Source organism: Gymnoscopelus braueri, assembly GCF_963280865.1.
Source record: "Gymnoscopelus braueri genome assembly, chromosome: 19".
Lineage (NCBI taxonomy): Eukaryota > Metazoa > Chordata > Actinopteri > Myctophiformes > Myctophidae > Gymnoscopelus > Gymnoscopelus braueri.
The window spans coordinates 10,168,467-10,182,997 of NC_137621.1; the positions used below are offsets into that span (position 1 = coordinate 10,168,467).

Consider the following 14,531-nt stretch of genomic DNA (forward strand, 5'->3'; position numbering starts at 1 on the left):
TCACTGGATTAAGAGCCTGCCTGACAAACAGAAGGTTATGTGTTCGATTCTTAACCCTGACATTGTGTGAAATTTTAACACATTTGGAATAAATATATATAAATATTATTTTTAAGTTTTAAATACTGTACATAATACTGTATATAAGTACTGTACTTTAGTACATTTTGGAAGCTCATGTCTATTAATTAAACAGACCAGTGGCCTAGAGGTTAGAGTGTCTACCCTGAGACTTGAAGATTGAGGTTCAATTCCCAGTTGGGTCATACCAACAGCTGTAAAAATCAAACCCAATGACTCTCTATCTGGCATTCAGCATCAAAAGTTTCATGACATTCAGTTTTACAACACATTAAAGTCTTTGTCATGGTCCTTCAAACGTGTATTAAAAAATCCACTCCAGTGAGCCATTGCAGGTGTTTTTCTCACATTTCTAAAGCCTTTTCAACTGCAATGTCAAAAGTAACTTTTTGCCTGCGGGTGTCGCTGTTGATTATTTAAAAAAAAACAGACCACAGAAAATCCACTGAATGTTCAAAGTTCAGGTTTTTGGGGTGTAATTGAGGTCACAAAACCCCCCAAAAAACATAAAAAATGTAAAAAGTGAAAATGAATGTCATAGAACCTTTAAAGATTGAATTGCCCTCAGGGCTCGGCAAGGTTCACTTACTTATGACTTCCACTTCACTACGGTGACATACACTTCAAGACAAATATTGTACTTTTGACTCCACTACATTTCTAGGAAGGGAACAATTATATTATGAATTGATCACTTACGTATGCCCTATTTCAAGTATTGAAAAGTAAAAAGTAATTACAAAATGCATTTTCTTCGTAATATCAATGCATTGCTGTATTTAAATGTAGATATTTCCAAAAAACATTTTCAACCAATATGAATAATAGTGAAAATAGCAGATCTACAAGCTCACGTTGTCACATTGTGTCTTGTGAACTTGTAGATCTGCAATTTTCACTATATTTGAAATAAATGTACTTTGTTACTGTCCACCACTGCTGCAGCCTGATTTATAATTTGTCTTGGTGACGCAGTGCTTGTCAAAAATGGCAGATCTACAAGCTCACAACGCATTGCTATTGTTAGTACTCTTAATACTTTTCTTTGGTCTTCATAAAACCCACAGACAACCTTAACCCTCCAGCAGTGTTCGCTGCAACAAGGTCAGACTCAGTATCATCGTTAGTCACGGTCAGTATCATGTCAGTATCATTTCAATATCATGGTCAGTGTTAGGATACTGTGCAGTAGGCAATGTAGGCACATATACATACATATCTTTTCACATTCTGCACACATGTTTTGTTTATTTTCATTTATTGTTTTGGCACCGTTTCTGTACGTCACAACGGCGGCGGCCGGCCACTGGAGGTACGGCTATAAAAGTGAACGTCATCACGCAGGGACAGGAGGAGGAAGTGTTTGAAGAGCGTGGCGGCTCGGTTGCTACGAGTTGCGGTTTGGGAGTCAGTAATATTCTGTACACAGTACACTCGGAGGCCACATCTTAACTAAGGATTTAGAAGATAAGCGACGGATGGATAGCGCTGTCCTACTGTGCCTTGTAGTTTCTGGATGAGTTGAGAAGAGTGGAGCTTCGCGTACGAGAAGAAGTTACTGACGGTCCCACCGTAGTGATGTCCCGTGTCGGTGATGTACAGAGACTAATACAGTATAAATAGCACAAAAACCCTACGGGATAAAAAGGAAGAAAACAGAAAAATACCATAAAAAGAACGCGGGTTATTGTCCCCGCACCTGAACAGTGAAAGATCCAGCATCTCGCTCCGGCTGTGTGGGCCAACACCAGAGCTGGCCGTAGCCAGTAGGTGAGTGGATCTGAGGGGTTGTTGACGTGGGGGGAACAGTGCCATATTGTTTTCGTTTGCCATCTACACACAGGCTCACACGCACATACACACATTTCAGGTCAGGGTAGCTCCTATCTATGGTGTTTAACGAGCCGGTAGGAATAGCCCGTGACAAAAGTATCATTTCAATATCATAGCAGAATCATGGTCAATATCATGTAAGTATCACCCTCAAGGGTCCATTTGGTTCCGGTTGTACACTCAGAGTTATAGTGGACCTTGAAATTAAACGCAGTTTGAGAACCCCTGGTATTGTAATTGTATAGCAGAGGTGTCCACATGTTCACCCGCCCCCCTTTTAACCCCCATTTCCCATTTCAAAAGTTGCACGGGGGTAGATATGACAAATCCACATTAAATCCATTAAATCCACAAAGAAATGACTGACATAATCAAAATCAATAATGTATTTAACATGTTTATTATTTTATACTCAAAATCTGTTACAAAATAGTGGAAATAGCCAATTTACAAGCTCGCAACGTGTCGCGTTGAGCTTGTAGATCTGCTATTTCCACTATTTTTGAAAATGTTTCAAAATGTATGATCCCTGCTCAACATGGAAACAATGATGACGATTATGCAAAAAATAATTGCAATTTTCTCAAATAATAGCGATTATGTAATAATTGTGACAGACCTACATGCCTCGTCCTGACCTGCAAAAAAAATGATTCAACTGTACCCAATAAAAAGTTGTGATTTTATTAATATATCCACAGGAAACATAATAGTTTGGCAGAGAAACCCCCCCCCAAAAATGGCCACGTCATGATAAAGCACAATACAGTCTCTTAGAAAAAAAGAACAAAGAGTGACGATATGTGTGACATAACATCCAACCAAAATGTTACAAAATGTACCGCTTGACCGCCGATCGACGACGTCCATATAAGGCAAATAAGACAGTCCGTTGTTGTTGCTGGGCTAAAGCTTGATAAGAAAAATAATACATGCCAGACCTGTGATTCATGACAAAATAAAGCTGATTTCTGGAAACGAATAAACGGAGAAAAAAAAAAAAAAAAAAAAGTCATGGATTTACTTTCAAAACATTTCCTTTGTCGTTATGTTTTCGTGGTACATGGCCGAGGGGGTAACAGGACGAGTGGGCACGAAGGAAACGTGGGCACCTTGATGTAAAACCTGTATTGTTCCGAAAATAAAAAAAGTTCTAATCATGTAAAGTATACACGATTAGAACATGCTTGAACATTCGCTAATTACGGCCTAATATTTAGTACAATTGCTACAAATATCCAAATTTATCCAATCATTTTGGGCATATAGACAAGAAGTTGAAGGATCAATTGAGGTCTGATAATGATGTACCACGCATGTTCAAATCATGTATGCTTTACATGACTTTAGAGTTCTTTTGAACATTTTGGACAAAATAGCCAATTTTAGATCAAGGCGCCCATTCTTCCGTCGTGCCCACTCTTCTTGTATCCGCTGAGCGCCTTGTAAAACAAGAACAACAACAACAGTCACCCTTGCAGACAAAGATCACGGCGGGTCCAGGATGACTGTGTTCCTGTGTGGTCAATCATCATGGCTTCCAGGCAGTGCGTTGTGCTTCAGTGAGCAGCGGGCCAGCCTGGTTCCACTGGGAAGGTTTAAGGTTTGGCAGGAGACACCGAACGAACATCGTCTTTCATCTGTCGTGTTCCGTTCAGTCCAACGTCTTTATAGCAGCTGATTCACAAACACGGCCTCATTTTTTATTTTTTTCACCACTTAAACCCTATATACCGTAAATGAGCCCCCCAAGGCACCCTCCTTTTATTTCGACACCAAATGTCTGTCTACGGTGAAAATAGACGACCTACAAGCTCACAACGCATCGCGTTGTGAGCTTGTAGGTTGTCTATTTTCGCTGAATTTTGCGCCTCCCCCCAGAATAAGGGACGCTAGGGGTTCGTGTGGTTAAACTGTCAGGTCCTGTGATGCGTTTGGCGGAGAAAAATTGAACTCTTTGTTGAGGGACGGCAATGTCCCACCTGAGGGGACAGGCAATGTCCCACCCAGGATGGCTGGCAATGTCCCACCTGAGGGGACGACGGGCAGGACGATAGGGAGTGCAGGAGCTTTTTGGCTGAAGGACGGATGTGTTCACTGAGGGGGGGAGGAGGGGGGGAGGGGGGGGTGTCAGACGGAGCTGAGTTTAACCAGTCCTCTCACAGAGTCTTCGTGTAGTGAGTCCTGACTGGCCGGGCTGTAGAAGCCCGCCTGCATGGCAGCGTGGCTGCTGTGTCCCATGGGGCTGCCGCAGGGCAGCATGCCCGGAGGCGACGGAGCCTCCTCCGGGGTGAGGAAGTGATGCAGGACCCCCGGAGGAGGAGGAGGAGGAGGCTCCTGGAGGGGGTGGGCGTGGCCGTGCAGGGGGTGGACGCCATGGATGACGCCGCAGGGCGGCATTTCGTCGGCCTCGTGGCAGACGCTCAGGTTGGTGGTGGAGGTGGGCGGCGTGGGCTGGCCGTCGTCCAGGGGCAGCTGGGCGCCGCAGGGTCCGCCCAGGACCAGGGAGGAGGCACGGCCGGGGAGGACGCTGCCGCCGCCGGCGTTGTCGTCGTCGGGCGTCGTCGTCGTCAGGATGACCGGCTCGCTGCTCTGCTGCTGGAGGAGCGGGGTGGCGGCCGCCTGCATCACGAATTTGGTGCTCTGAATGCACTGGTCCTGATCACACTGAGGAGAGAGAGAGAGAAGAACCAAACAAACAAGAAAGGAAGGAGAAAAGAAAGGGAGAAGAGATAGAGAAAAGGTAAACAAAATGGAAAAGAATGAAGCCAGTACAGCGCAAAGGAAAGAAACCAAACAGGAACATTTTTTAAAATGGGGATAAGACAACAGGCAGAAGAGAACGATTAGAGAATAAAAAGAGACAAACGCGAGAAAACAGATGTTAGTAACCTGATTAGAATGCAGAGAAACATCCCCCCCCCACATTTCAAAACAATAGACAGAGTTGCAAACACGAGGCACATTAACCCATTAAGACCTGAGGCCGCTTCTAAACATTTTCAAAATCCCCCAAAAAAAAATCGGGAAAAAATATTAAAATAAATATTTTTCACGATTTTTCAAAAATAGCAGATCTACAAGCTCGTAGCGCGGCTTGTATATCTGCTATTTTTGAATAGCCTAAAGAAATCTAAAGTGACACAGATGCGTTCCAGGTATCAATGGGTTAAGTCACCGTCCCTCAGCCTAAATTGATTTGCGTTGCTGTTTGGAATAGAACTCAGCCGTCAGCACGGTAAGTGGGTTAGGAGACATCAATACCGTGCATCAGCAAACAGGGAGATTAGCCTAATGCTGTTTGCCTTCAGCACAATGAGTCCCATGCATTAATGATCTGCTGCAGGATGAAAGCAGGTTACTGGAGCTCTAGCACTGACTCTGGGATAAAATGATGACAGTGGCACCCAGGCAAATGCACCCCGCCCCCACCACCACGCAGATCCAGATTTATAATAATCTAAAATTACAAATAATTGTAGTGTAGTAGAAGTAAAAGGACTGAGAATTGGAAATACTCCAGTAAAGTAAAAATATCTCAAAATTGTACTTGTAAGTACAGTACTTGAGTAAATGTACTTTACACCACTGCTCAGATCCAAAACATGGTCAGACAAGGTGATGGGAAACTTCTTGCGCACACGCGCGCGCACACACACACACACACACACACACACACACACACACACACACACACACACACACACACACACACACACACGTATAAGTTGAATGTTTTCAAATAGAAAATTTGAAAGTTTTTCAAATTGATTAGAAAATGTTGCACTTTTTGACAAAATATTGTTTAAAACATCTGTAATTGGTGGTCTAGGACACTCTAAACACACGTCTTTAACTGTTCAGCCCACATCTCCCCTCAATGTAAACACAAGCTGGACTGACATGGATTGTAAAAAGCACAGTTTTATTCCCACTCCTATCAGCTGCTCTACATCAAGTTCAAGTATCGGGTCCTTCTGGTTTATTGGGGCTTTTATGAGCTTGGCCTTTCTCCAGGTCGTTTCAAAAGACAAATTTGACCCAGGTTTATTGCACTGCACCGCCGCGGGAACCTTGTCCGATCCACCACCTTTACACAGATGTTATGTCAGCAATATTTCTGCCAGTATCATAGTCGGCTCATCTTTGTTAACGCAGAGCTATGGGATTAACCCATTAAGTGATTCTAACAGTTTTCTGAAAAAATGATCAAAACTTGTCATGTCAAGGACCCCCAAAATGTATTTGGCCGCAGACCCCCATCTCAAAACGTTTTGTTCCAAAGACGACTGCCCACCACAGAGCAGGCACACGTGAATGTATCATTTTTGGGTTCTTATATTATAGCAACATTTAGACATTTTGTAGAACACATCGATAAGCCTGGATATTCTCCACAGCATGGGGCCTTCGTATTACGGGTAGCGTGCGTGTGTGTGTGTGTGTGTGTGTGTGTGTGTGTGTGTGTGTGTGTGTGTGTGTGTGTGTGTGCGAGCGGTGGGGGTCCTAACGTGACATTCTTGCAAAAAAAAGAACACATACAGTTCCCATAGCAACCACAGACAAGAATTATTCATGTCGGCCAATTTTGTAGAGACGAGATAATTTTTTTTAAAATAAAACAGTTTATAAGAGTGCCGTGGTGCATGTTGACCTGATGTGAGTTCACTAACGCAACGCAACCCACTGCATGGCGAGCAACATCTTCAGCTCATATTTTCAAGCTTTTCAACCGAGAATAGAAGATCTACAAGCTCACAACGAGTCACGTCCGTGATGCATTGATCTGCTTGTAGATCTGCTATTTTCCACATGCAACACTGTTGTACCGACATAAATTAAGCATTGGGACGTCGCAGACAAAAGTCAGTGGTCTGAATTACGCACGCACACGCACACGCACACGCACACACACACACACCCCTACTCCATGCTGCTACTGACCTAATTCATGGATAGTGTGAGTGTTGTGTTTAACATTGACAACAACAACACTGGCTCGTTTATTCGGCATCCTGAGCAGTTTAATTTGCTCCAATCCAGGGGAATTAGAATCACTAAAATGGATTAACGTTCTCTCTCTAGATTTGGATCGAGACAAGAGGCAGTGTGTGTGTGTGCGTGTGTGTGTGTGTGGGGGGGGGGGGGGTGTGCGTGTGTGTGTCCGGACGCACGCGTGTGTGCGCCAGCAGTGGATGAAAGTGCAGTGTGATTAATTGAGTGAATGTGACTGAAGTCTCTGATGTCTATGAAGCTGCAGGGAGGGACAAGGCAGAGATGGGTACTCGAGTCAAATGAGACTCTAGACTCGACTCGGACTCGCCCCTCAAAGACTTGAGACTTGACTCGGACTTGAGCTCAAAGACTCGTGGGCAATCTTTATTTTATGTTTTTTTTTTCCGGACGCATTAATGAATGACATGCCCATCAAAGATCGAAGCCATCCCAACCACTGACTGTTCGAGATGTTGCCGCATGGAAAACGCCTACGCAGTCTCAAAGCTACTAGCAATAGACTGCAAAAAAGCTTCTTTCCACGTACAATCAGGTACATGGACGATCTGACAAGAACCAGAACGAACCAAGGCAAAGGGAAGTGCTAAGCTGCCCCCCCCCCTCGCCCAACCATCCATCCCTTTTTTGCACCACTATGCCTGAACTGCACCTACTGTATTTATCTACATGTACGGTATATAGAATATACTGTGAAGCTGTTTACACAAAGTTAGGTGACAGCTACTGAAGAAAAATGCTGGTGGTGTATACAACATACCAAGTTTTTTTTCTTCTTAATTTCTATGCACATGTACATTTGTATTGATTTGATGATGCTCTTTTCATTCTCTTTTTGCACTCTTTCTTTAAATCTTTTTACGTTTTCTTTATTCTATTGTTATTACTTATGCTGCTGCATTGTCTGAAGGAAGCCGAACCAAAATAAGTTTTACTCTTATGTACCTGTACACAAGATGTAACAATAAAGTACAACCTTGAACCCTGAACCTTGAACGTGTTGTCCTTTCCTTCTCTTGCGCAACGGAATGGTGCGCGCTCTCTACAGTGCAAACGTGGCGAGGCACAACAGCACAACACAACAACAGCAGGCGAGGCATAAAGTTTAAATACAAAAACATCGAAATTAAACAAATATGTTTAGCTCAGCATCAGCTATATAACTTCAGTTATCTTGGCATATGCTTAAATCGTTCATAAGATGATCGGATCATCTGTGATAGCACGTTTTTGAAAGGTCGGATTTTCATGTTGCGCTGCCTTCTCCTTAAACCCAGCTGGGTGAATATTCAACACGGTAAAGTAAACGCTACGTTCATGTTCAAGCAATGGTTCTCAACCTTTTCAGGCCGTGACCCCCCAAAATAACCATATTTGAACTGGGGACCCCCATTTAGTTTGACTCGGTTCCACAGATAAATATTGTGAAAATAGCAGATCTGCAAGCGTTGCGAGGCGTTGTGAGCTCCGTTGTGGTCCCGACCCTCAGGTTGAGAAGCACTGCCTACAAGGAAGTTATGTCTATGTTGTTGACCACGTATAATGTAATGTTACAGACCTTACAGGTTTATTTGGTTTCCAAAATGCGTGTTGTATACTCCGTCGCGCTTCATTGTTTATGCTGCCCAAAAGAACAGATCTGTAAGCTGTCGACACACCATGACACGGTGCGTTGATAGCTTGTATGTCTGTTATTTTGGGTAGGTAGGCGACGCACATTACGCGTCGTAGCAATGTATCTGGGTTTGAGAGGCTATGATTGATATAAACTTACAGTAGCCTACTAGATTATAGCCGTCAGTTGTCACAATATTGTAGCTCTGTTCGGGATTATTGCACAAAGGTGGATGATGAAAAAGTTGCACTTTGCGAAACGGGGACGATACTTGGACATAACTGCGAGGAAACTAAATGGAGCTACAGTACTTCAGAGATGTTTACACACCCCTGGAATCCATTAGAATGGTGGAAATGGAACGTTAACAATAACAGCCAACGTGAGTACATAGTGCCTTTCCTGAAACTGGCCAATTTATAGCGATATGTCTACTGTATGTGACTGTGTACCACCGCCCGGCCGGGGGGTCGGAGGAGGATGTCCATGGCTGTAGGAGCGTTCTCGTTACGTTCAAGAGACAGCACAGCAGTGCGCACTAGATGTAGACTATACCCAAACACGTTGACATGTCAATCTTCCTTAATAAAACATATGTAGACTAACTAGCAGCTGTAGCCTTGGTCAGGCTGTGTGTGAGCCTGAGCTTACCGCAGTTGAGCTGCGCTATAAGACGCAAAGGAGCCTAAATGAATGTGATAAACATTCATTCTGTGCATCCTTTCATTTCGGGTTGGGTTTGTAGACCATCATAACTGTATTTCTGCCTTAGGCTACATCGTATAAATAAATTAAATTAACTCATTGGCCGCCATTATCGCATTAATGCGATCTAATAAACAGCGCGCCTGGCCGCCAGGATCGCATTAATGCTAGGGTGACCATACGTCCTCTTTTACCCGGACATGTCCTCTTTTGGGGTGCTGTCCGGCCTGTCCGGGGGGGGTTTATAAAATCCTTCAAATGTCCTGTGTTTTGGACTTCACTTGTCCCGGTAAAGGGAAGATGCATATAATAATAAAAAAAATCTGTGCGTCTGCCTGCCTATGTGTTTGTGTGCTGTATCCGAAGGGCGCTAGGACCCTGGGGGTGCCGCTCTGTTGACAGGGCAGGCAGTGTGCGTTCTCTGGTGTCTGCCTGTGTGAGACTTTCCTCATTGTGTATGTGGGAAAATGTGCGCTGGTTCAAGCGGGTGAAATAAAATAAAGGTGCACGTGCATCTAACATTGGCATTGCTCTACCGAAAATAAGTTGCTGCATGTGAGGTTACGGTATATCATACTAACTAGCTTATAGTTAGTTAGACACAGACTGAGCTACAACAGCATAACAGCCAACGTGCCTGGCCCCAAACTGAATGAAAGAATGAGCTGTCTCCTCTCCTCCTCCTCCCCCCGCGGCTGCAGCAGCAGGTTAGCAAATGTTATAGTAACTGTTCCAAAATGCATAGATTTCTATGTATTTCAGGGGTTTGGGGGGCTGGCTTTTTTTATATAAATTTCTTAGATTTCTATGTATTTTAGGGGTTTGGGGGGCTGGCTTTTTTAATATAAATTTCATAGATTTCTAGGAGACATGCTTTAAATAAATAAATATATTATTTATAAAGCAATATTTTTCAGTACCTCAAAGAAGCCCAGAATTAACCGAATTAACCGAATTAAGGTACCAAAAAAAACCCCGGAACGCATGCACGCGCGCTGCGCGCGCGTGCATTCGTTGGGTGTCCTCTTTTTGGGAATTCAGAATATGGTCACCCTAATTAATGCGATCTATGGTCTTTATTGATCTTTATGCTCTGATCACGCTATTCTGTTATGAATCAGGCTAAGTTTCAGGTTCCACTTACTTCAACCACCACTGCATCCGGTTTCATGACTTTGGGTTCCGTTTCCGGTTTTACATTTTTCCCCCAGTCATTTTGACCATAATAGGGAAACAAACGGTTTTTCACACGCTATGAAAAACGATCGGAGACCTCCCCTCCTATAATCTATGGTCTGGGTGACGAACAGTCATCCCCGTTGTGTATGACATCGTAATTTTCGCCGATCACAGAATCTGAGACATTTCACTTCCGGTTCATGTGTTTGACTGTGTGAGTGGGTGTGGGGGGGGGCGAGTGTGATCGAGAGGCGATCAAGCTGGTATGTGCTGCTCTCTAGTGGTGGAACGATCAAAACGATTCAACTGTCCAGCTAGACTTTCTATATGTGAATTAAATAACAAAATAACGAAACAAAAAAACACGAAAATCGCTGGCAAGGGCTGCTATGAACGAGGTTTTAACTCTGGCAGTCAATGAGTTAAGAAAAGAACACCCCCCCCCAAAAAAAAAGACTCTCGACTCGGACTCGACCCTCAAAGACTCGTGAGCATCTCTGGGACAAGGTGACAGTAAAGCAGATGATTGAGTTGATGTGAGGTACTGCGTGCTTCTCTCTGAAGCTGCAGGGAGGGGACAAGGTGACAGTAAAGCAGACAGCAGAGAGGACAGAAAACCACACTGACTGAAAGAACAGGTGAACAGACCTCATAACCAATCACTAATGTTGACGCTTATAATCATTAGATGAGGCTGGGTTAGGTGAGGATGGGTTAGGTGAGGATGGGTTAGGTGAGGATGGGTTAGGTGAGGATGGGTTAGGTGAGGATGGGTTAGATGAGGATGGGTTAGATGAGGCTGGGTTAGATGAGGATGGGTTAGGTGAAGCTGGGTTAGGTGAGGATGGGTTAGATGAGGATGGGTTAGGTGAAGCTGGGTTAGGTGAGGATGGGTTAGATGAGGATGGGTTAGGTGAAGCTGGGTTAGGTGAGGATGGGTTAGATGAGGATGGGTTAGGCGAGGCTGAATTATGTGAGGCTATGTTAGACAAAGCTGGGTCAGGCGAGGCCGGGTAAGACGAGGCTGACTTGAACCAGGGAACAAAATATCTGCCTCTCATATTGACGCAACAGATGAATTTAGATGTTTAGAGAGGTTTCCAAAATGGACAAGAATAGATGGACGTGTCATGCATTCTTTTCCCTTTTCTTTACAAAGACGGGAGCTTATTGGATCACAGTCTCTCATTCCTTTTGGTCCAGTAAACCCGTAAACACTTTCATGTTTCATGCCAGCGTAGTGGTCAGAATGGCGTGACGTCACTGTGTCTTACCATGTGGCTCTGTTGGGACTGGGTGGCGCCGTACATCGTGATGCCGTTGGTGGGCGGCGTCAGCTGCGGCACGTCTGATCGGACGAAGCCCCGCCTGTCGATTAGACTAGGTAGAGAAAAGAGAGGAGGGGTTATTACAGGATGACGGGGTACGCTCGCCTCACCTCCTGTCAACTTCTCCGCGCGTCCCAAACAAATCGCCCGCCTCTCATTGAAAATGAATTACAAAGGATTAAAAGATATCCAAGAATTCAAGTCTCCATGGGGTTGACTAATCAATAGAAACAAATTACTTTTTTGGGTGAACTATCCCTTTAACCCATTAACACATTGAGTGCCAGTCGCGTATATCTACGCGAACCTATTTAAAGCCGCCACGTCTTTTTTTTTTTTCACTCACAGCCAGGTTCACATTGCATTGTAGGCCTCATTCGATACGCCACATTTCATTGTAGCACCACCGGAAACGGAATTATCCGGGATCCGGTTTTTCCGATCCCTTCCTAAAGCTGACACCAAATCGCCATTTTCTCGGTTGTAGTTTTTCTCGTCGCTGATCGCTGTTTAACATAAACCGTTGTAACTACAAGATGGCGGATCGGAATTTCATGCGGTCTTCGCTGGTCGACTCACAAGGATCGGCTGTGTGTTTACAAAGAGTTGAATGCGCGATTTTAACGGATTTAACTTTGTCTGTGGCGACGTGAAAAAAACCAAATAAAACGCTGGCACTGGTGAGTACATTATGAGATTAAACTCTGGCATGGAATGTGTTAAGACCTGAGGCCAATTCTACAAAATGTTTTCTAAATCCTAACAGTTAAAAAAAAAAAAAAAAAAAGTTTCAAGATTTTTCAAAAATAGCAGATCTACAAGCTCATAGCCGCGCTATGAGCTTGTAGATCTGCTATTTTTTAATAGCCTAAGAAATCTAAAGTGACACAGATGCGTTCCAGGTCTTAAAGGGTTAATGCTGCAGGACTGCTCTGGTACTGTACAGCTGGTTGAGCAACACCCTGCTGAGCTTAGCACAGCACCACCATGCATGTGTGTCAACCCCTGTGTGTGTGTGTGTGTCGGGTGGGGGCACTGGCAACTGTGTCTGATTGCAGCCAATCATCACCAAGATAAATAATGATCTGAAACAAAGCAGCGTGGACGTGTGCGCGCACACACACACGCTCGCACGCACACACACACACACACACACACACACACACACACACACACACACACACACACACACACACACACACACACACACACACACACACACACACACACACACACACACACACACACACACACACACACACACACACACACACACACACACACACACACACACACACACACACACACACACACACACGAGGAGGAAGGCAGTGATTCCTGCTCAGAAGAATGTAGGATGATGATGATGATGATGGGTCTGGTGGAAAGAATGTGGAGCAGAGGCTCTACCGGGGACTGAGCTGAAGAACACACTTTAGGAATGTGTGCGCGCGTGTCTGTTTTTATATCGTCGCTGTCGGGCAGAAACCTCTTATCTCCATATTTTACGTTTGTGTTTTATTTTGGTAAATTAACGTCCTGCTTGAAATTCAACGTGAAGCGACACGTTTTGAGAAATTAAATCCTGAAGAGGAACAGTTTTGGACATATGAGGTTTCTACCCGACAGAGACAATATATTCCTGTGCTGAGGCCAAAGGTTCATTCTTCATCAGTGGATCCAGCTGTGGAAAAGTCTGTGGGCCCCAGCGTGTGTGTGTGTGTGTGTGTGTGTTGAGGGCTTTCCTCTGCCACTATAACCGTTACTGATAAGTAATGCTGTTGTACAACACGCACACGCACACACACACACACACACACACACACACACAGCTGCTGCTACCACTACATCTCTGATCTGTATGAGTGTGTGTATCTACAGTATGTACTTTACCATTATGTTCACAGCTTGTGTGTGTGTGTGTGCGTGTGAGACGTGTTAACGCGCGCGTGCGTGTGTGTGTCATGTGCGTGTGAGTCGTGTTAACGTGTGTGTGTGTTTGTGTGTGAGACTTGTTAACGTGTGTGTGAATATATATGTGAGCTGTGTGACGTGTTGACAGTGTGTGTGTGTGTGTGTGTGTGTGTGTGTGTGTGTCTATATGCATGTGAGCTGTGTGATGTGTTGACAGTGTGTGTGTGTGTGTGTGTGTGTGTGGTTGGACTGCATGGTGCAGATAACAGCAGATAGTGAGTATCTAGGGTTCACTACAGCCAGGCTGTCTGGTAACGTGACACAAGACATGTCTGCTGTGAAGGGCCAGATAAAACACCCTGGTGTGATGGTGCCATCGCCGAAATGATGTTGGCTGAATTCTGGGCTGTGCCACACTGCAGAATATTACACAACATGCAAAATAACCTTTTTAACGACCACTAGATGTCGCCGTCAGGTAGACACCCGTTATTCTATCCTTGCCTACAGTGTGTGGTGGATATAAACGTATGGCAATATTATTTAGGTTACTCTATTTACATTACATTATATATTAACCCATTAAGACGTGAGGCCGATTCTACAAACGCCTTCTAAATCAGTGGTTCTCAAACTTCTTCTTGACAAGGATGTATTTGGGAAGATTTGTGTTTAAAAAAAAATTCCAAATTAATTATGTCAAACACTTCCAAGATTTTTCTAATATTTTCCAATTTCAGTGAATGATACATCATATGAAAGCTTTCGTTCTGTACTTTCATAATATGTAAAAAGCTGAAAAAAGAACGTGCCCCCGCAGTGTCTCACCCTGTTTGTGACTCTTGAGTCACAAATGTTCAAAA

The 14,531-nt window shown here is 44.1% G+C and overlaps 1 protein-coding gene across 5 annotated transcripts in view; it reads right to left on the reverse strand.

Moving 5' to 3' along the window:
• Positions 1-2,578: 2,578 nt before the first annotated feature.
• LOC308074915 (palmitoyltransferase ZDHHC14-like) overlaps positions 2,579-14,531 on the reverse strand; it is a 109,396-nt gene continuing 97,443 nt past the window's right edge. For all 5 annotated transcript variants that reach the window (XM_080414445.1, XM_080414447.1, XM_080414443.1 and 2 more), the window contains exons 9-10: positions 11,701-11,806; positions 2,579-4,581 (exon numbers count right to left, since the gene is read on the reverse strand). In XM_080414445.1, the coding sequence (XP_080270571.1) occupies positions 4,045-4,581; positions 11,701-11,806 (643 nt within the window). In that variant the 3' untranslated portion in view covers positions 2,579-4,044. The remainder of the gene's footprint in view (positions 4,582-11,700; positions 11,807-14,531) is intronic.